This window comes from Tachypleus tridentatus, chromosome 13 (genome assembly GCF_004210375.1).
Source record: "Tachypleus tridentatus isolate NWPU-2018 chromosome 13, ASM421037v1, whole genome shotgun sequence".
In the NCBI taxonomy this organism is placed as follows: Eukaryota; Metazoa; Arthropoda; class Merostomata; order Xiphosura; family Limulidae; genus Tachypleus; species Tachypleus tridentatus.
Window position 1 is genome coordinate 98,223,863 of NC_134837.1, and position 24,101 is coordinate 98,247,963.

Consider the following 24,101-nt stretch of genomic DNA (forward strand, 5'->3'; position numbering starts at 1 on the left):
AAAACATTAAGTGTGATAAAAACTTTTTAGGGGAAAATTAAATGTGATATTAACATTCAACTCTAGCAACAGTGAAAAATAATTAAATATAGAACAAATGAATTAGTGACAATTTCTGGATAACTTCTGTCTGTATGGCAGCCTAACAACATGCTTTCTGGTGTTATGTCGCCAGGTGAGCTAAGGCGTTCTACTCATAATTTGAGGGTCGCGGGTTCTAATACCTGTCGTATTAAACATGTTAGCCCTTTCATGCGTAGGGGCGTTATAATCTGACAATCAATCCCACTATTCGTTGGTAAAAGAGAAGCTCAAGAGTTGGCGGTGGGTGGTGATGACTAGCTGCCTTTCCTCTAATCTTACACTGCTAATTTAGGTTAGCGCAGATAGTCCTTGTGTAGCTTTGCACAAAATTTGAAACAAATAATACAAATGGTGTTATGTCCAGCTGTCGTGGAGCCAGCGCACTCTTTTGACACATCTTGGAATTAAAATGTCATCGTCTCTAATTACATTATGTTCTCTATCACCCTCCTACCGGAGGCAGCCAAACAGTGCACATATATAAAGTCATATCTTATCTACTCATTTTAAATGTATTTTAAATGTTTTGTTCAACATTTGTTTCCGCAACGTAATATTAATTCTTTAGTCATTTCCCTTTGAAAAAGTTCAACATATCATCCGCTATTAAATTTAAATTTTCATTGGTTTTAAGTTTGAAAAGTTTATTTAATATACTGATTAGAGTATATTACTTAATATACTCTATTACTTAATACAAAAAAATGGTCGTTTATTTTTGCACTTGAAGGGTCAGCTTCATGAGCTCTGTTGCATCAGACTAGATAAGCAATAGGTTTGAAAGAGTCCAGGCTGTTGGCAATTTATATTTGTGACCTTTCTTTAGTATGCTTTCAATGTTAATATCAGATAGAAGGGGAAAAACTTATGGTTTTAACAGAGGGCTTTCAACATATATAATTATGTACATGCTTTAACACTAAACCCTTTTGCAGTGCAAAATAAAATTTGACTTAATGCACAAAATATTTAATTTAAATTCGAACTGAATTCACGAAATAACTGTTTGTCATAATGTCAACTAATGTTTGTTCCTTATAAAACATATGAATTTACCTTTCCATTAGTTTTTGAACATGTTATTTCATTAAATAGAGACTGAATAATACATTTATTTATTTTCGTCAATGGATATAAGAACTTGCTGAAACATTGTTTTTTACTTACTAAGGGCCCGGCATGGCCAAGTAGTTAAGGCACTCGACTCGTAATCCGAGGGTCGCGGGTTAGAATCCCCATCACACCAAACATGCTCTAGCTCTAAAATAATTTAATCTCACAAAAACAAAAGTTTCACAAACGTAATCAAAAGATCTGAATAGTATTTCTTAGCCACTTATCCTACTAATTTCAGGAAATATGAGCTCTAAATCAAAATTATTTGTGATAGGATATAAAATGTTGAGAAACTCGTTGTTTTATAAAAATTACAAAATTGCTACTACGAGTTAAATTTTAAACAAAACCTTTAAGTTTCTAGATCCAATTACAATTATTGTTTAAATGTTTAGGGAAAATACTCAATCTAATGTTTGGGGTCATGGCTGTTTTTGTTTTATTTTCACCTAGAAGTGCATATAAAAGATAGTGCTAATGCGCTTTATGTACTTATTAATCATCTACCTTATTTTTAATTTACCTGTTATATAAAAAGACGAATTGTTTTATTTAACAAATAAGACGTTTCGTACTGTTCACTCTACTCTCCCACACTTTACATTCTTATTAACACATTTCTTTTCCCTTACAGATTTTTATTTAAAAATAAAATGTGACAAGAACAGAGTTAGTGAAAAATCCTCTAAAAAGGAAAGAGAACAAAAGTTTTTCTGTAAAAAAAACAATATTGAAACTAGAAGGCATAAGAAGAAAGTAATGGATTCACTTACATGAACCGTTAAAAATGAGGCTTAAGGATTCAATAAAATACCTAGACAAAAGTGTTTGTTTGTTTTTACTCTTTCCTGATTTTCTGTTCCAATAACCTTAATAAGAAACTTAACACTCCTATAGTTTCATGTATTAATGTAATTACTTTCGAAATATGAATATCCTACCTTGCGTAACATCTTTCTTCCGGCTCTTCAAAAATTAAGCTATCGTTCTTGATATATTTATATTATAATTCTCTTAAGCTGATTTGTGACGTTAATTATTATTACTCTATAGTTCTATTGATCTGAACTCTTTATGACGAATGTGTCTTTCATAAATCATTTATTTTTTCCAAAAAAATGTTTAAATAAAGCGCTTAAGGTTATATTTATCCATTTAATGTGATTTAATTCTCATAATTACTGGTGTATTTGGTGCTATATCAGGCAAGCTACTGTGCTTCCAGAATTTTATAGCTGATGTTATTAATATCAAAGAAGGTAAAAATAACATTCCAACTCATGAATTATTAACGAAATATAATAATTAATAGCATGAATTATATATAATTCTTACAAACTGTAATAATATAAATGAAAACGTATTCTTATATCTAACACTCTTCCCCATAATATGTTCAATAAATAGGTGCATTTATGACGAAACATAATGTTACTGAAAGTTACACAAAATATTGTTCATTATCTAATCTGTCATTAACAGATCAATGGTTGGTTGATTTGGTGTTTTATGGCACAAAGCAGCTAGGCTAATTACGTCAAACATCCGGTAAAAAGTTAAAATTAAAGTAGATTTAGTGAAATTCACAAAAGGAAATTAAGGCAAAACAAAACAAAGTTTGTTTTACAAATAGAAACATAAATAGCATTAAATCCAATGTTTACATCTAGTCTACAGTGTTAAGAGAAAAACTACAGTAATACATGTTGTAGAGGACTTTCTATAGCATAACTGTAATTATCATAACTCACCAGGAAGAATAACAGATAAGTACAAAAACCACTGTCAGTCGCCTGAAGTTGACCTTTACAGTCCTGTTTTCGAGTTCGGTGACGTTACGGCCATTTTCTAATTTCATATCGAACTAGATGGACTGTGATATTTAAAAGGGAATCACATTAAAAAGGTCTAATGTATAAATTGAAAAAATAAATGGCATTAAAACGATTGATGGCCTTTAAAAAACTAAAAACATTTCCAAGGTGGACAGTGTCACCAACACCAATGACATTAACGTTACGGACAAACCTTGGGACAGAACATGTTCAAAATGGTACCACCATTGAGAGTCATAACAACAGCAAGAAAGTAAAATGTGGCTCATTGTGACCTAAGTATCACACAGACTACACATTGGTACATCAGTTTCAGATAAAAGAAAACAATGAGTTCAAAAACTGTGACCAATGCGACAATTGTGACAACTTTCTCTTTCCGTTCCTTACGGAAGCAAAATGGCCAGAGACCAATATAGGGTTGTATTTGAAAGAAGTTGTTGTCACGTTGCTTATTTCAAGTCAGCTGCCAACTGGCACGGAGCCGAACCTTGAATACAGGACCATAGTCCATGTATGGAACAGGCACAGCAGTGATAGTGCCAGAGCAGATAGATTTAGCTGCGGCGTCGGCGAGCTCATTCCCATGAATACCAACGGGGCCTTGTATCCAGAGAAACTGGATAGTAGTAGATGTTAAAGATAAATGGGCCAGTCAATTTTGAATATCGGTGAGAACTAATGTGAAGCAATTCCAGGGCCAGTAGCGAACTAAGCGAGTCAGTACAAATAGTGCAATTTGAGTACTACTCAGCTTCAATGTGATCCAGGGTAAGAGAAATGGCGTACAGTTCAACAGTGAACACAAAAGCTGTAGAGGGATTCTGCGTGCAACCACCGAATCACAAAAAACCATGGAAGAGCCCACACAGTCACTTGAAATCGAACCATCTGTAAAAATAGGAAATAAAGGATGGTTCGAAAGATGTTCGGCAAATAATAGACAGTGTCTGCTTTCCTCAGATGACTTAAAGTTATGTCACATTTCGGGACTGCGAAAAGGCATGGTGGGATGAGTTGACCAGTGGATACAGCAATGTCATTCAAGGACAGACCCAATTCATCCAACTGTGTCTGGATACGAAGGCCAAAAGGAGCAATGGTAGATCGTTTGTTCTGAAAAAGTATGGTTCACCGAGGAAGGAAAACGCAATCCCAGGTGGGATGCTTTGGTAAGGAACGAAGTTTCGAAGCATATAGTAAAGACAGTTGCAAACGGCGGAGGTGCAATGAAGGTTCATGAGACTATGTATAAGCTCTGAACTAGGGAAATGTGGAAAGCCTCAGTGCAAAGCCGAAGTCCTTGATGATGAATGAGGTTCAGCATCTTTAAGACCGAAGTCCTGGCAGAGCCATAGACCAGTGATCCATAGTCGAGTTTTGATTGAATAAGAGCACGATATATTTTTATCATAGAACATCGATCCGCTCCTCAGGTGGTGGAAGAGAAGACTGGGAGGGTGTTCAGTGCTCTTGTACATTTGACCTGTAGCTGCTTGATGGGTGGTATAAAAGTCAGCTTACAGTCAAAGATAAGCCCCCAAAACTTTGTCTTAGGGACCACAAGCAGCACAACTTTGCCGATACAGAGTTAATGATCAGGGTGAATACCCCATTGGCGGCAAAAGTGCATGCAAACGGTTTTAGAGAGAGAGAGAAGCTAAAGCCGTTTGCCGTGGTCCACTTCAGTAAACGATGGAAGGCAGTATGTAGCTGCCGCTCATTATACCTCATGTTCGACGACTGACAGGAGATGTGAAAGTCATCGATATAGAGCCCGTTTGCAGGAGTAAGAGGGAATTGTTCAGTGAATGCATTAATCTTTATACTGAAAAATGTAACACTCAAAACACAGCCTTGGGGGACAGTTCCTGCAGAAGAGAACGGGAAAGTGTTGAAACCACACGAATTTGGAATCTCCTGTCCATTAAAAAAAATTTAATAAAAATGGGCAAATGGCCACGTAAGCCGTATGGAGGTCTCGCAAAATGTCATACCTCCAAGTTGTATTATAAGTCTTCTCAATGTCAAAGAATACTGATATAAGATGTTGTTTGAGAAAGACTTCTTTGATTGACGTTTCAAGTCGAATCAGGTGGTCCATTGAGGAGCACAGTCGTCGAAATCCACACTGGGTAGATGAGAGGAGGTTGATTGGTTCGAGGAACCAATTGAGGCGAGCATTAACCATCCTCTCTAATGTCTTGCAAAGACAGCTCGTCAAAGCAATTGGACGGTAGTTTGAAGGAATCTTGGGATCCTTCCCAGGCTTAGAGATAGGTAGGACAATAGTCTGGCGCCAAGCATCAGAAAAAACATTCTCCTGCCAGATCCGGTTAAAAACAAGCAGAAGAATAGTAAGAAAAGCAGGTGAGAGATGGCGCAGCATTTCATAGTGTACATCATGAGGTCGAACCGATGTACTGCCAGACCGATGAAGGGCCAGTTTGAGTTCCACCAGTGTAAAGGAACGATTATAGTCATAGAGACAATCAGCTCGAAAGGAAAGAGGTGATCGTTCTGCCTGAGTCTTGATAGCTAAGAAGGTGGTAGAAAAAGCAGAAGTGCTAGATACCCGGCAAATCTTGTTTCATATGACTTTGGAACTGGTGGTAGAAGACATACTGGTTGTTAACTTAATCCAAGATTTCCTCTGGCTTGATGTCTTACTCACCGAGCATGTGCACGGGCCTGCTGGAAAGCGATGCAGTGTGAGAGTGTGAAATACCTACGAAAAGTATCCCAGGCTTGTTTTTGAGCCTTCCGTGCCATGTGGCAGGCAGGATTCCACCACGGTCGAGGATATCATGGAAAATGTTTCGAGGTTTCAGGAATACATTAAGCAGCTGCCTGTATAATACAGTCAGTTACCACTGCAACACAGTCGTCTATTGATAGTTTCCAGACAATGGCAGGATCAAGCTCTGCGAGAGCAGTGAAAGACGGCCAGTTTGCTTGATCCAACTTCCACCGGGGCATGGATCAGGTGGCATCGACCACGGCCAATCTCTCTCAAAATTATAGGAAAATGATCACTGCCTCGTGGATTATTGTCAACCTTCCAAGAAAAATGAGAGAATAGAAGGGGAGACAATTGAGAGATCAATAGCAGTAAAAGACTGACTAGATGCATGAAAATAAGTTGAAAAACCAGTATTGAAAAAAGAAAGGTTCTGATCAGAGAGCAAATGCTCTATGGAGCGACCCCTCCTATCAACATCAGCACTTCCCCAGAGGGGATGATGTCCATTAAAGTCCCCCAGGATTAAAAAGGGAGATGGCAACTGTTCAATGAGAGCATCAAGGTCTGATTGATCGTAGGTCTCTCTTGGCGTCAGGTAGAGAGAACAAATAGTAATGGTACGACCCAGGGAAACATGGATGGATACGGTTTCCAAGGGTGTGTCGAGTGGCAAAGACAGGGTAGGCACATGCTGATTAACTAACAGTGCTACCCCTCCGTGCACTCGTCCATTACACAGCCTGTCGTTTCTGTACAAATAAAACTGACGAAAGGTGACTGTATCGGCAGGTTACAGAAATGTTATCTGTAAGGAGAGACATACAGAAAGGTAGGAAGCAATCAGTGTTTTGATGTCATCCAGATTAGAACGTAAACCTCGACAGTTCCATTGTATCAGAGTGGCCATTTTTATTTATGTGTAGGTGAATTGGGTGGATAACCCTTCTGTTTACGACCACGTCTTTTTTCTTTACTGTCTTTATTCGAGGGAGATCTATCAACCTCCATGGATCCTGCCCTCGGTCGATTAGGCAGGTCTTTGCTGTTGGAAGAGGATTCCACCGACTGAGGACGTGAACGAATTATCGTATTGCATCGTGGGGTGAAAGAAAAAGATGTATCCAAGTAAATTCCTGTACCCAAAATTAAAGGAATGGAATCTTGGGATTTGTTGGAATGTATGGAAGAGACAGAGATGGGTGTTGAAGTTGATTCATCATCCTTTTTAACCATGGAGTTCAAAAGACACTTAATTCGTTTTGAGAACGATTTGTTTGGAGGCACAGAGAGATCCGTCTGGTTTCTAACTGTAGTAGTGGAACGAAGTGCAGCAAGATATGTCCGAGATGAAGTGATGGACAGTAACTTGAGAGCCTCAGGATAAGTAATGTTGCAGACCGTTTTCAAGCATTGCACCTCTTTTTCTTCCAACCATTTAGGGCAAGAACGAAAGTAGGACGGGTGAGAGACATTGCAATTGATGCAATGAGGGTCCGATTCATACTCGTAGGCATCATGGTCCTTGCCACCACAACGAGCACACGTCAAGGAACCACGACATGATGTCTTCGAGTGACCGAACCTCTGACACTGGAAACATCAGAGTGGGTTTGGAAAGTATCACCACACCCTGCAATTTAGATAACCTGCCTTGATGGTACCAGGTGGACGTGGTGATGTAAATGTCAGAATAAGGGCATTAGTTGACATCATAGTTCCATTTTGCGACTGGAGATACGCCTCACTGCAGAAACTCCTTGGATGAAGTAACCAGCGAGAATCTCTGATTCTGGGATGTTCTTTAAATCCCTATCAACAATAATTCCTCGCGACGAATTCAAAGTAGCATGAAGTGTAACCTCAATAGGTATATCTCCAATTGTCTTTGAATGTAAGAGGAGTTCACTGTGTTGGCATGTGAATGTTTCCACCAATATGTCACCAGATCGAAGGTTCTTTATTCACTTTGGAGAACCAGCAAGTCTCTCTAGTCCCTTCTGAATGAAAAAGGAAGACATTTGCCCTAAAGCAGGGGTTCCCAACCTTTTGGCACTCGCGACCCCTTACCTAAAAGTTTGAAACCCATGTGACCCCCTACTTAGGGCTTACTATCAGCAGCTTAATTTTTCTTTTATTTTCTGTGAAAGAGAGGGAAAGAAACATCTAAAAAATATTTTAAAATTCTGTAATTATTTATTAGCAAATTAAATCACATTGGTCCAACCTGAATTCACAAAAATAACATATATTTTTTAAAATAATATTAACATAGGTTTGAACAGCTATATAACCCAGCTAGTGAGACGCCTGATGTTGCATTTCAGCAGCAAGCTTTGAAATTCGTGGCCGAGCGTTTGTTAGAGCCAGTCTCATGTCATCTCCAACATCCAAACTATTCCTATTCTTTGTGTTTATATTGACAAGAGTGGAAAATCCTGCCTCACACAAGTAGGTAGAAGCAAATGGAACAAGGACACGTAAAGCTATCATGCTGACTTTGGAGTATGACTAATACATAGCGCACCAGAACTGAGTCACGGATTTCCCTTTGAAGAGATCACGAGCTGAAGAGTCGTTCCTTAGATCCAGAAATTCATCTTGGATATCATCTGGGGTGCTGGATACAAAATGGGTTCCTTACCAGGGCCTCCTGTTCCTGTGATAGCTCAGGGAAGTAACGCTCGACTTCCTTTTCTAGAGACTGAAGATGTTCGGTAATCTCATCCTTGAGGAACTGATCCAGTTGGATCTGAGACTCATCCGTCACTCCACAAAGTTTTTCAAACATAGCGATGTTTCCAAGATTGGTTTTCCGACGCCAGTTCTGCAGTTTGGAAACAAAGGCCCGAAGACTATCTTGAAAAAGGAGAACATGTGTTTCCCTTCCTTGAAGCTTCAAATTGAGCTTGTTCAGCTGGTCAAAAATGTCGGCTAGGTACGCAACCCTTTTATTCCATGCTTCATCTTCGAAGTGAGCTACAAGATCTTTCCTTTCTTGAGTCTCCAGGAATATCTTTATTTCATCTTTCATTTCAAAGACACGATTAATAACGTTTCCTTTCGACAACCAACGTACTGCTGTGTAGAAGAGAAGGACTTCGTGGTCAGCATTCGTGTTTTTGCATAGTTCTTTGAATAGGCGAGTGTTGAGTCTTCACATAATTTACAATTTTGATTACAGATTCAAGCACTTCCTGCAGAGAGGCAGGGAGAGTCTTACTGGCGAGAGCATATCGGTGAATCATGCAGTGGATGCCCTTTACTTGAGGTGCTAGCTTCTTCACTCTCGACTGGAATCCTGATTTCGATCCCAGCATAGCCGGTGCCCCATCCGTACAAACCCCACACACGTTTTCCCATTGAAGATCGTCGTCTTAAAAAAAAGTTGAAACTTTTTCCATGACATCATCAGCTTTTGTTATGGTTTCAAGTGCACTGCAGCATAAGAATTCGTCTTTGATGTCACCTGAATTAATGTATCTCACGAAGACAAGCAACTGAGAACATGAACTTACATCTGTTGACTCGTCGAGCTGAAATGAGAACAAAGGGGAACCCTTGATTTCAGTCAACACCTGTTCCTTCACATCCATAGACATTTTAGAAATGCGCCTCTGTATAGTATTATTTGACAGGGATACTTGCTGCATCTTCTTTGCACTGGCTTCTCAAGAATAAGATTTACTGCTTTCATCATGCAGGGTTTAAGAAGTGTTTCTCCAATCGTGTGAGGCTTTTTTTGTTTAGCAATTTCGAATGCAATCTCATATGAAGCTTCCACTACGGCTGCACTCTGCTGCTGAAACGACCCACTTCTATCGATTCTTTGGCTTTTAAGACACCGTTCATGCCGTTTGAAGAAATCCAAACCCTTCTTTGCGTGTTCTGGATGTTTCATCTCGAGATGACGCTTGAGTTTTGATGGTTTCATTGACTCTGCACTCAGGACAGCATGGCACAAAACACACTGTGGTTTCTCGATGCCGTCGTTGGCGAGCACAGTGGTGAAGCCAATGTTGAGGTAGCATTCTGAGTATCTGCGCCGTTTAGCCATGGACACAACTCACCTCTACTGCTTACTTATTTCCTTGTTAAAATAAAATAAAAATGTTGAATAATGAACGCTTTGGCAACTGTAGATCTTACACTGACTACTTGTGGGGGGTGCAGGTAGAGTAATGATGGGGTAAGTATTGGGAGGGAAGGGAGCGTGGCCAGTCGCGCGATTCGTCATCCACCAATCAGCGACGGACATGTGACTCACGTGTCGACAGCGAGCACACACACACTTAATCACAGCTAAACAGACACAAAAGCATACGTACATGCGCGTGCACTCACATACTCGCTACTCACTAGTACACACATACATACAGTTGCAGACACATACACATCCACACAGGCTCATTCACTCACAGGCACGCATACATACACCCATAATATCACCTAATGACATTGAACTAACGTAGCACACGTTTTGCTTTGCACCGAAACAAAAAAAATATAAGAGCATGAAAATGTAATTGATGAAATAAAATTAATGTTATCCCAAGCTACTTCTAACAAGGCTACGCGACTCCCCTGCCAAGGCTTCGCGACCCCTGGGGGGTCGCGACCCACCGGTTGGGAACCCCTGCCCTAGAGGTTTGTTTTAGACAAAATGTCATAACATATTTACCTAAATTAAAACAGAATAAACATTATATATACTTCAGCATTATTAGAAGTCCAATGATACTTCTTTGATTTACTAACTCAGGCTATCCTGATGAGCTTTGAATAGGCGTAACTGTAGTCCACAACAGAGGGTACAGCCAATCAGAGAATGTATTAGAACTCTGTCATAAATTCTCTTTTGAATGTCACCTCTCGTGAAAAAGAGAAATCTTTAACATATGTATACAAAGGCAACAGATTCAGCAGAGCCTATATATAGTTGTCCTCTAACTGATTTATATTATATTTCATATTATTATTATTATCAAAATCACATGCACTTAAAACAAGTTTAATAAAATATCAGTCGCTACATTAAGCAATCTATTAATAGTATATGTTTCTCAATATAACGAAATATTGAGTAACAAATAATATTACTGATACAATAAAATCTACATTTCAGTTAATTCGTTCTACCTTGATATACGGGTCTGGCATCGCCAGGTAGTTGAGAATATCGACTCGTAATCTGAAGGTCGCGGGTTCGAATCCTCATCACACCAAACATGCGCGCCCTTTCAACTTTGGGGTATTATAACGGTACAGTCAATCCCACTATTCGTTGGTAAAAAAGTAACCCAAGAATTGGCGATGGGTGGTGATGACTAGCTGCCTGCCTCTATCTCTACACTACTAAATTATGGACGGCTAGCGCACAGAGTTTTCGTGTAACTTTGGGCGAAATTTTAAAAAACAACAAAAAAAACTTAATATTTTAGCTGACAATGCTACTATTATCTCAGAATTAATTTTTGTGCTGATTTAAGAATAAACATATTAAACGTTATTTAGATTTCTTCTCAAATACCAGCATACAACTCGGATATGAAGACAAACGCTTAATTTATACAACTTACTTAATATCTGTAAAGTCATATAAATTGCTAGTGAAAATCATCCAAATCGAACACAATCTCTTTCGATAAAAATTCACTTCAAGAATTAGCTAAAATTATAAATATCGCAGCATTTTAAATGTTCATAAAAATCAAATGAAACATTGCAATGGAAAATGCAGAATTGAAACCTTTAACCTAAGTAATCCACTATATAAGACTTTTGATGCCAACAAGTGAGCAAGATTTCCAAATAAGAATAGAACAAGCTCATTACATGTGTTACCTGGAAATACATTTCAGAGTGAAATATGAGAAGTAGCAGCTGAACTAATGAATAGTATAAAACGCCGTGAATATGGTTCATTCAGCTCCTCACTTATCAAACTGTCCCTGTCATGTTGTTTATGTGGGCCGGATTCTTTACTGTAGGTGTTTGTGACTTATTAGTGATAAATTTCAACAATATACAAGCAGTACACGGTCCACTCATTTTAAAATAATATATTAAAATAAGTCAAATGCATATACAAATGTTCGTTACACTACTGGGTATCACAGTTATATCCAAACTTAAGTATTCGTTTATTTTTCTTTAAAGTTTACACTGAATGGTCTGGTTACTTTAAAACGCAATTGAAAGGACGAATTATTCTTCTATAATCTGTTATCACAATACAATCTGTAATGATTTCACTTTAGTAATTGCCACTATACGCTCTTCATGACGAAACTCACAATCGCGCAGTGTAAATCTATCTTTCAAACTACATTTTCAATGCCTGTTTATATCTTGACAGTTTGTTTGTTTTGTTTTTGAATTTCGCGCAAAGCTACAAGAAAGCTATCTGCGCTAGCCGTCCCTAATTTTGCAGTGTAAGACTAGTCATCACCACCCACCGCCAACTCTTGGGCTACTCTTTTACCAACAAATAGTGGGATTGACCGTCACATTATAACGCCCCCATGGCTGAAAGGGCGAGCATGTTTGGTGCGGCGGGGATTCGAACTCGTGATCCTCGGATTACGAGTCGAACGCCTTAATCCATCTAACCATGCAAAGCTATATCTTGAAAGAGTTCGTCTAGAACACTTCCATACTACTAGATATTGTAATGCAGTAAAATATCAGTCGCCAATGCATAACTGTTGAACCACACAATTTAAGACTCATAAATAGTTACGTAAACAAATTTGCGATTGTCATGATATGACTGTTTAGTATAGATATTACTTAGTTTATTTTTGTGAATCAATATTTTGATTGTTTAGTTTTTATTGTCATAAGAAAATCAAAAACAGACGTTTATTGAAAGTTTTGTTTGTAATTCATTTCAGTTGAGACTATAGTGAGCAGATGATTTAGTAATAAATATATGAATAATATGAGATGAGCGAGAAACAGCAGACAGGCAAAGACAATGGCAGAGGAGAGTAAAGTCACGGCCAAGGAAAAGTACGGCTTGACGTTAACTGCGTAAGAAGTGATAGGCCTAACGTTTAATATGTTAGAGTAAAACTAATAGTGGAAAAGGAGTTACAAATAATACTTTATTCCGTCAAAGTATGGTTCTAAAGTAACTGAATCAGCCTGAGTGCACTTTGACAAAAGAAGCAGAGAATATCTGAAGTACAAGAACTACACGATTAGTGGATGAGCAGTACATGACTGCTGTAATTCTAACCAAAACTGTGAGTGAATTATACACAGAATACTAGTGCAATAGAAATAGAGAAAGGTGGTTCTGCTTATCAACTGAAATTATAAAGTAATTTAATAGATCTAAGTGGAATTTTGACAAAAGACAACAACAAGAACCATATAGTGTTTATGATATCCCTATGATCTCTATAGTGTGTAATGAATTTTCTATTGTGCATTTATTTTAATATCTGCATTTGTTTCAGTTTGATACATGTAACAAATATTGTTGAATGTGTATTGCGCAAGCTTCGCCTGTTCTCTAAATTCTTAGATTCTCGACCGTAAGAATCAACAATATATGTTTTAGGAAAACACTAGCATCTCTTCGAATGTCGTTGAACATTCAAGTATCAAGCTTTAAATTATCGTCAATGTAGTAGAAGCCTCAGAAACTATAATTATGATTAATCGAAAAACTACGGAATTTGCCCGAAAACATTTATAGATTTTGAATATCACGAACCGTTCAACTTCAGTGAATTAACATAGAGACGTTACCAATCTTTATTGGTAAAAGGTCAGCTTATAAGCGGTGTAAGGCTAGCCAAGCTAACTAGCTTAAGTGAGGTACAATAGTATCAACTCTGGATTAATTTGTCCGTCCTAGAGCTGGACCGTCGATAGACCGGATCGAAGACTCGGTATAGTTTGTAAGTTTGTAAGCTTGTTGTATATAAACCCATATTTCTAATAACTATTTGTAAAGAACATTATAATTGTAGTTTGTTTGTATATTAAAATATATTTGTGGTAATAAGTTAACATTTCCAGCTATTTGAAATAGTAATACGTAACGTAAGTAACATAATAAATCGGAGACTCGTCCGAAATAAATTATAATACAATACATTGCAAGTATAAAGAATTTTTTGTACATACATTATATATATATATGATTTTGTAAAGAAATGGAATGCATACTACTCATTTATCGTTGAATTTATCGCCAAGAAATCACTGACACCTATTGAAGAAGAATCCTAAGCTCAACTGCAGCATAATATACATTTAAACTATAAAGGAGAATAAGTAAGACTCTAATTGACAATTGGAGAATGTCTTAACATTTGATAGTGATAAACTATTGCTTTTAAAAATGACCAGATTTGACAGTCCAGCTAAACTTACATTGAAACACTCACGTATCATAAATTATCTAGCTCTTCAACTGACTCAGAATTCCCTAGGATCTCTGTGACACCTCTGGATCAAGAATCGCTTACTACAGAGTTTTGCAGATATTCTGTGCACAAATTCCTTGTAAGCAGCTAATGATATCTATTATCTAGTGTAACAACGTTGATAAGGAATAATGCATAATGTCAGGAGAAAGAAAAGGTACTAAACATTAACTCTGTTACAGATTTAATTAACTTGATAGAAGATGTAGTAATTTTCCCAGTAGATTTATTAATAACTATTATTGCAAGTATATAGGTGAATTATGTCTGAAGAAATATATCGGTATAACTCGGTTGATAACTTGTTCATAGTAATTGCAATATCAATGAATATAATAGAAAGTATAAGTAATGAGAATATTGTTGTTCAGCCAAAGAGTTTAATAATTTTGAGATCGAATGTTTCGTGAACTTTCATGTAGACGAGTATATAAACATCTTATATTAAAATTATTTTGTGTTTTTATTAAACAGTCTCTGGGTAAATTAATTTATCCCAAACGTAAACTTCCTCAGCTTGGGGGCCAGCATGACGAATCCCCGTCACACCAAACATGCTCGCCCTTTCAGCCGTGAGGGCGTTATAAAGTGAAGGTCAATTCCACTAATCGTTTGTAAAAGAGAAGCCCAAGAGTTGGCGGTGGGTGGTGATGAATAGCTGCCTTCCCTCTAGTCTTGCACTGCAAAATTAGGGACGGCTAACGCAGATAGCCCTCATGTAGCTTTCTTTTTGAAATTTAAAACAAACCAAATTTCAGCTTACAACTACATAGCCTGACATTAAACAAGTGTATTTGCAACTGGTGCAGAGTCGAACCCAAATGCGAAATTCACGGAAGCTCTTAACATATTTAAAAATAATTTGCTATTATTCGTAGAATATAATTTGCTAGAAAAAACGGATTCATAAATTAGTATTTTAAAATATTTAAGTTTTTAATGTTTTCATATATTAGCGATTACAGAAACTTAAACAATTGACTAGGGTATATAGAGGCTCCATAAGAGCGTGTTCGATAATTATGAAACTTGTATTAAGCTGAAGCTTACGCATGACTGTACATGTTAATTATGACGTTTAAAACTTGCGTTAATCTAGACTTGATGTATCAATAAGAGCTTTAATTATGAACTGTTCCACTGTGATAAAACTGAGTTTGCAGATAAATAAGAACGTTAATCATTTGACATTTTCTTAACAATGGACAGCATAAGTGACTGAGAACATGATTCTTTGAAGCTGTGTTAAACAGAAATTACTATTGCTTTTAAGCGCTTATTTAGTATTTAACGATTTTGATGGCCTATCATCACATAGGCCTTAGTGTGTACTAAACTAGACTTAAAATACTAAATGTGAGTGGGTTAGATCCTTGTATTTCAGGGCTTAAAATCCACTTCCGGCTTTACTTGTAGTTCTTGGGCATAGAAATTTCTATTACCATGATTAATCAAGGTAAAATAAATCTTAAAAATCTCTATAGGTTTAACGTACTTTGGCATTCATTGTGTCTTGTTTTGTTGTTATGGTTCAATGTGAAGTTGAAATACAAAGGGGAAGCTTGGGAACATTATAGAGAACATAAAATTTCACCAAAATAGGTTTTAGATAAGTAAGCGAAGTTTACTTACTTAAAAGTGTTGAATGCTTATACGCTACTGTGATATTGATGAATGTTTGGACAACCACAATATATGTTTTCACTTTAAGTTAAGCTTTTATTCATAAGATAAATAAATGAGCCTTGAATTGAGATTTTGATAACTGATGACTTTCGAAACTGTTGACGTGAAGACTGACAAAGCAAACGAATTATAATCAATCTCGTCTGTTGTCGAATCACCACAAAACAGCGACTGTTGATCACATCATGAATAAATATAAATAACATTCTAAGATTTTGTTTGTTTGTTTTGAATTCGCGTAAAGGTACACGAGGACTATCTGTGCTAGCCATCTCTAATTTAGTAGTGTAAGACCAGAGGGAGTAATTGGAGTGATCCTGACGTTATAATGCTCCCACAGCTAAAAAGTCGAACATGTTTGGTGTGACGCGAATTCGAACTCTCGACCGTCAGATTTCGAGTCGAGCGCCCTAACCACCTAGCCATGCTGGGCAGAATATTCTACCAGACAAACAGTTTCACATGACTCATTTGTAATAGAGATGATGTTAAATTATTAGATACGAACGAAGTGCAGAACATAAATTTGTGCTAAAAGTACGGCTAAAATGACAGTGGCAAGTCTACATAACTACAACGTTAAAATCAGGCGTTCGATTCACTCGCTATATAAAGCAGATAGCCCGAAGTAGCTTTGCTATATAAGAGTGTACACACTACAATTATGTTTCAGTTTTATATATGTATAAATCACTAACGTTTAATATAAGAAAAGTATGATTAACTTTGTGATCAAAAATACAAATTTATCAAGGGAAAAAGGATATTTCGATACACATACTGGAACAGAAAGTATCTCTTCTCATTACACAGTCTATGCTAGTTTTAGAGTAAAAGTGAAACTAAGTAGGCTACACAATTTCTTTTGCATGCAGTATGTCCAAGAACTGATACTTCTGAAGCGGAAACAATTCATTGTTTACTATAAATGTCTCGAAAGTGATACTTTGAATTAGCTATGTCAATGTAAAGGAAGCAAAAATCTGACACTATATTGTTAGCTCTGATATTATATATTGTAGAGATTTGTTAATATTATTCTGTTGGCTTAAGAAGAGCAAATTCAACATAGTTTTCAATTTATATATCTCTCTCTATATATATACAGTTCTTACCACTTCAATCAACTGGGATAACTTGAGCTTGATGCTAACAGTCAGAGCCTCGCTGACGTTGAGGACTGGTCGAACTAGTTTATTATATCGGGATATTAAGTCGTCGTATAGTCGCTTGGCATCTGGATTTGCTTCACCACCTACATAAAGAATATTTTATGCTAGTGAAACTGAAATTGAAATATACATCACAACATCTGAACCTTTCGAGATAAGGTAGGATTACGTAAATTGTTGCAGTTTCTTTCGTAGTCTGAAAAAATTATATTGAATTTAGTAAATGTACAGTTTTACCACGCAAACGTTACACTAATATTAACCATGAAAGCTGATGGGTATAAAACAAGCTGTAGAGAAAATCGTTGAACTTTCTGGATTGTTATTGACTTCAGTGAAGAAAAGGTTTTACTAGTTGACAGTAAAAGTTAATTCGTTAAGGTATGTTTTATCATATATCATTAAAACAAGGACTGATATGAGAAGTAAATCTAGGTTTAACAAGGCCTTTGTGTTAGTTGGATTTTGAGACTTTAAATGAACTATAAGAATTACTGCCAAATCTTAACTCTTCGATAAGAATGTAGCCTAAAAGTTAGCTGTGAGTAATTTTGGTAGCCTGAAGTTAACTATGGGTAATATTGAGTAGCCCAAAAGTTTGCTGTGGTTAATTAACGCCAAGTAGCTGCTTTCCATCTATTCCTGTTAACTCAAAATTATATTTCAGGTTGAATTTCCTCATTGTTTGTGTTCATATTTATTTCTGTTCTTTAGTAATCATATTAGCCCAGTATTTATTCTTATATTAAGCTAACGAACATAAAAGAAATGATATAAATTTATCATTTTATACATACACGTGAGGTTCCATATTCTGGAGTATTATGACAGTATGAACTACAGACTATCAACTGTGAATTTACTATAAAGTTGGTTTAAGTTAAATTTATATTTAAAAGTGTACATTATCGATACTATTAAATCTGTATTGCGAAACTTCCCGCCTATTCGCTAAATTTGTAGAAAATTCTCTACTGTAAAAATCAACATGTGTCTGTACGTAAGAATTGAGGTAACGTCTATATTGTAATGCAAGCTCAAATCACAAGATACTTTCCTCACGCCTATAAATATAATCAAAGTGATGCCCCGAAAAGTGTGTGTTATTCTTATAGCAAAGCCACATTGGGTTATCTGCTCAGCCCACCGAGGAGAATCGAACCCCTGATTTTAGCGTTGTAAATCCGGAGACATACCGCTGTACTAGCGGGGGGCGCCCCGAAAAGACAATGTATATTATTGGTTTGCTGTAGTTGGGGTGATATAAACCTCAAAAGCTATAACTGTGAATTAGTATTTTTATGAAAACATTACCTAACTAGAGCAGTGTGCGAAGAAAGAATACAAAGCTAGCTGGGCCCAGCATGGCCAGGTGGTTAAGACACTCTACTTGTAATTTGAGGTTTCAGTCCAACTCCCTCTTTATGGTGTAAAAAAAATAAATATTGTATAATTATAGCGCAGCTGCTCATGGTACTTAACGTTTACTACATAATTACAATCTTTTGATGAAGCATTAGCACTTTTGACTTGAAACAGTCGCACAGAGTGACTTATGTTGACACTTTGAAACTGGAATTATCAGGTTTTGTATAGGCCGGATTTTTTGAAGCAGGTGTTTGTGTCTTATTGGCGATAAATTTCAAAAATAAACAAATAACAAAAGAAGTCAACGGATTTTATATGAACAGCCATGCAATAGTTTAAGGTATAATTCATGCCAAATTAGTTCCATATTTAATCTCATAGCATATATTTTTTTAACAAATTTTCTGTGGTTCATGTTCCCAGACCCTTGTATCATAAGCATTCCTAGCATACTAATGGTGGATTTGTTTACCTGTATAAACAAACGAACGAAACTCTATATATTGTGCTACTATTTATTCTAATTACTGTATGCCGAAACAGGACTTTCAAATGCTCTTCTTGACGGCCCGGCATGGCCAGGTGGGTTAAAGCGTGCGACTCGTAATCTGAGGGTCGCTGGTTCGCATCCCCGTCGCGCCAAATATGGTCGCCCTTTCAGCCGTGGGGGCGTTATAATGTGACGGTCAATCCCACTATTTGTTGGTAAAAGAGTAGCCCAAGAGTTGGCAGTTGGTGGTGATGACTAGGTGCCTTCCCTATAGTCTTACACTGCAAAATTAGGGACGGCTAGCGCAGATGGCCCTCGAGTAGCTTTGCTCGAAACTCAAAAACAAACAACTCTTCTTGACTTTTATTTTCCTGATTTCTCAACATCCAGTAATCCTTTCTTTCTGGCCAAATACTTCATCAAATAGAATTTAACTACTTGAAGGAAAATAAATAAATAATCAATTTCAAAGTACACAATTTTTCACAGTGCCAAGTAACACGTGCAGTATTTATATATACTACTTAACAAATGTTCTTGTAAAAGCCATTCACCGATATAGATGTATAATATCTATATAAATATAATAGTACTGTTTTTTGTTTGTCCATGTAACTACTTCGCAGGGTGTGGATGGATTTCCACCAAAATTGATATGGGGATTCATTAGACTCATAAGAGGGTACATACAAATTTTCATTTTTGCATTCTGCATTGTTTGTAAGCGTTTTTTTTTGTAAGTGTTTTTTTTTACCGTTACTTGGCTTCATGCTGATAGATCTTCACCAAAATCGACATGAAGATTTGATGTGTCCATGGAGAAATACATACACATTTACGGTTTCACGTTACGTGTTTTAAATTTGTATGGGTGTTTTTGCATTTTTTACAATTATATTTTTGGGAAACAACTACTTATTGACCTTTTATTTATCATGAATTTATACAACATCTGTTCAGATGGAGGGAACTGCAGCTAGTGTGTGTGTATGTATGTATGTATATATATATAATGCTCTTTATAAACCTCAAACATCATGAAGAACAGCTAGCAGATAGAAAAATGCTTACATTTGTTTCTAGATGCTCGAATACAGCTTAGGTGTATAATTCTTGAGAGTTGCACTTATTTCCGAGACGAGAATGGAAGAAGTGAATAATAAAACCTGCCCAGAATTATAATCCATGACCATTTAAAAGACATATGCCTTAACCAACTTCTGCGTTTGGAATGTTCTTATCTTTCGCTTTCTGACTTCACAGTTTATTATTTGTTTGTTTTTCTTATAACTTTTGCACAATGTTACAAAACTACCGTCTCTTTATTCTCTACTTTTCAACTGCTATACAATGAAAAAGGCAGCTAATCAACCGCACATTCTTGAGCTGGTATTTTCTAACTGAATAGTACAATTTGACTGCCACTTTACTTTTATAGGCTACCATCGTCTTCATAAGTGGAGCATGACGGCAATGGAATGCGAACCTTGAATCTATATATTCAGAGACCTGCCACGCTATATCGTTAGGTCATGTCTGATACTCATAACTTACCCGAAAGGGGGCAAAGGGTGTCTGGTTTGATTCATTTTGAATTTCGCACAAAGCTACTTGAGGACTGTCTGCGCTAGCCGTCCCTAATTTAACAGTGTAAGACTAGATGGACGACAGCTAGTCATTACCACCCACCGCCAACTCTTGGGCTACTCTTTTACCAACGAGAAGTGGGATTGATCGTCACATTATAACGACACGATGGCTGAAAGGACGAGCATGACGAGTATGACAGGGAAAATGGTGCCTGAAGGTGTGGCCTGTTTTGACTTATGGCATTACTATACAGTAGAGTGTTGCCTGTCAGTCAACAAGTACACACTAAAATGGAGTCACATAATTGACGATTAACGTTGCAGTTTGTACTGTCAATAAAACTAGCTCGTGCCATGAATCAAGAGATGGATTATGCACTCTGTAGGCTATAACACAGCATGGCAGATGAACTTCAAAAGTAGGAAATGAACATCTTTGTTACTTTTAACTTTGTTTTCATTTAGTCTTGAAACGAAACACTGCAGAAGTACGTCTAATACATAAAGAATATTTTATTTGTAAATTAACATAAATTTCACACATCGTTAACAATATAAAAATTATGACATCGAAATATTAAATACTAGAATTTAATTCATGAAATTTAAATTATGTATATAAATAATGTGTTTTTTCAAAGCAAAGTATTAAATAGTGCGAAATTATTTGGAATTTTTTATAAAAAAACATGAAGGTACAATTAAAAAATTTCAACGTTCGTGAAAAATATTCAGAAGCAAATTTCAAAGAACTTTGGTTCAGTAACTATTTATTGGAATAGCAAAAGTTATTTCGCTCTAAAGTTTAGGAGTGATCAAACTTTTGTTTAAGTGTGGATCGTGAGAAAATAGTGCCGGTGTGACAAGGTTTGGCTAATCAATTTTAACATCATGTGCAAATTGTATTTGCGCATTCATTCCTCTTCATCCCTGAATCTAAAGTATAACAGTTCACATTCGGGTCAATTATCTGTATTGTAGTAGTTCACTTGTGTGTGTGTTGCTAGTATTTTCATATACCAAAAAATAGCGTCTAATGTTTTTCTTCTTTTCTGCCTATAAGTTTAAATGCATCAGTCTGGATGTAACGTTTATAACAAGAAGAAAGCATGATAACGATATAGCATTTTCTTTTCAGACACGTCGTGCTATTCTAGTAAAAGTTAAGAAACCTTCATTTCTCACACAATGGAAGATAAAACATTTGTTACGATTTTCAGCCGAATAGTTTTAGTAACATTGTTACCATCAGTCACTAGTTCTAATAATGGTGACTGTGTCACCAAAACGAGTCGGCTGAAACTTCTAATAAAGGTTTTATCTTTCATTGCACCAAAATATGTCGATTTTATTTTTAATCTTAATGATACTGCTATATTGTATAAGTTTGGAAATAATAGAAGAGACTGGGAATGGTTCCCTCTTTTTATTTTATTTTATTTCTTAAATAGAATTCATCTGTGAAATGCTGCTACCAGAATATATTAGACGCATTTCTCTCTAACAAGGGGAAAACAAATCACTTACTTCTTTGCAAATGTTTTCAGAAATGAACATAACTAAAGTGTTTGTACTGTGTGTCAACCTACACCGAGTACGGAACAAGTTTAAACATACCTCGAGTAAGTTGAAACAGATGGCATTAAAACAAAAGCACTGATTTTATCAATACATTTATTGTACATTTAAGTAAATGACAAAAACAAATTTAATTGTTTCTCATCATGATGCCCACAAACACATTTTGAAGTTCAACATAACACAAAAATAAAGGAAGAAGAGCAACGCAATGAGGAATGTGCAAGAATTAATTTTCATTTAATTTTTCAACATTTAAACACCAATTAACATTAATCAAAATGTGTTTGGGTATTTTTGGTTATACCTATCTTTGTTTTAAGATTATAAGATTCATCATTATGTGGCTGGTTGAGAAGTTTATCAATCTGTCCAAAGTGAAATGTATCAAAGAGTCCCAAGTTACCATTTGGCTAGAAATGACTTCTGTGCATCAGCTTGGTTATAATATAATTATGATACAAACTTGGATATCTCTGTAAAGCCGAAATAATATTAAGTAACTTAAGTTCTCTTAAAGTATTTTTTTTTTTTTCCAGTAGAAAATATATATGTTAATGGTCATAATATCAGTATTACCAACTTCAGCATATAAAAGTTATCGACACAGTGTCAGCCTACCTCTGTGACCAACTATCTCTAATCTATTCTACTACGATCGAAGATATTCTGTTAGTCTGAAACTAACTATATAATATGATTGAACATATTTGTGAAATATTTCATAATTTACAAAACCTATCATATGTTACGCATAGGTAAGGCATTGCATGGTATTTAGCGTAATCCAAGGGTTCACTGTTTGCAACTCAATGCACTCTGGGAGACAAGGGGTGCGCTGTCAGAGTGACGGTCATCTTTCTTTATGCCATAAAATAACAGTGGCAAATCAGTTGGTGATTGCAGTTAACGTGTACCCTCTAGATTACCAGCATAAAACTAGGAAAATGGTAGCCCTTGTGTTGCTCTGTACGAAATTCAGAAATCAACACTGTTAGTATATATTGTATTAAAGTACTAGTTTTAAGTTCAGTAGCAGACTTTCAATCTTCTAGATATTTTACTTACAACCCTACTAATGGTAATCTTAATGAGTTGTTTGCAAAAATTCAGAAATCAACACTGTTAGTATATATTGTATTAAAGTACTAGTTTTAAGTTCAGTAGCAGACTTTCAATCTTCTAGATATTTTACTTACCCCACTAATAATGGTAATCTTAATGAGTTGTTTGCAGAAACTTATTACTTAGAACTGTCTCTTATTATAAAGTCCTCTTTCAGTATTATCTTATACTTGGTTATTAGGTTATTAAAAAGCTATTCAACGTGCAATGTATCATCACTAATTCAATAGGTTATAAATTTGTTACCTCCCTACCTTAGAGAAATGTAACTACATTTATTGTTTTCTATGTATAAGGTAAGATTTCCAAGCTCGATTTATATATTATACTTAGATCTATTGTTGAAATAATACAAATGCACACGCACACACGCATATGTGTGTGTGTGTGTGTGTTTAGAAAGAATTCTTATACGTCAGCCATGCAGTACATTTATAATTATTTGGTCAACTCATACTGTGATTTTATTGAAAACAGATTTCTTGTCGGAGAGTTATTAGTGAATATAGTTGTCGCTGAAATAGATTTTTATTTACTGATCTTCATATGTCATATTTGAATAATATCCCCTAGGCTTAATGAGAAAACATACATAGAAAACTTTATATTCCAATCAAATACACATTTATATAAAGAAGTTCTTTCTAACAAGAGACTTGATTTCATATAAAACATTATCTGCAAAACAAAACACATTACCGTGCTAATGTTTGTAAGCATTCACGTTATTTCACATAAAACCAAAACAAACGTATAATTGTTTTGTATGTGTCTAATTATTTCATTCTCTTCATCGCTATTATAACCAAGAAACATAATTTCAAGTGTGCTTACTTTTATATCGTCCACAAACATTTAAATTGGAGTGTATGTA

The 24,101-nt window shown here is 36.0% G+C and overlaps 1 protein-coding gene across 1 annotated transcript in view; it reads right to left on the reverse strand.

Annotated features, from left to right (window-relative positions):
- LOC143238555 (acetylcholine receptor subunit alpha-like) overlaps positions 1-24,101 on the reverse strand; it is a 109,023-nt gene that overhangs the window by 38,391 nt on the left and 46,531 nt on the right. Inside the window, exon 2 of the mRNA XM_076478900.1 lies at positions 17,021-17,160. Within this exon, the coding sequence (XP_076335015.1) occupies positions 17,021-17,160 (140 nt within the window). The remainder of the gene's footprint in view (positions 1-17,020; positions 17,161-24,101) is intronic.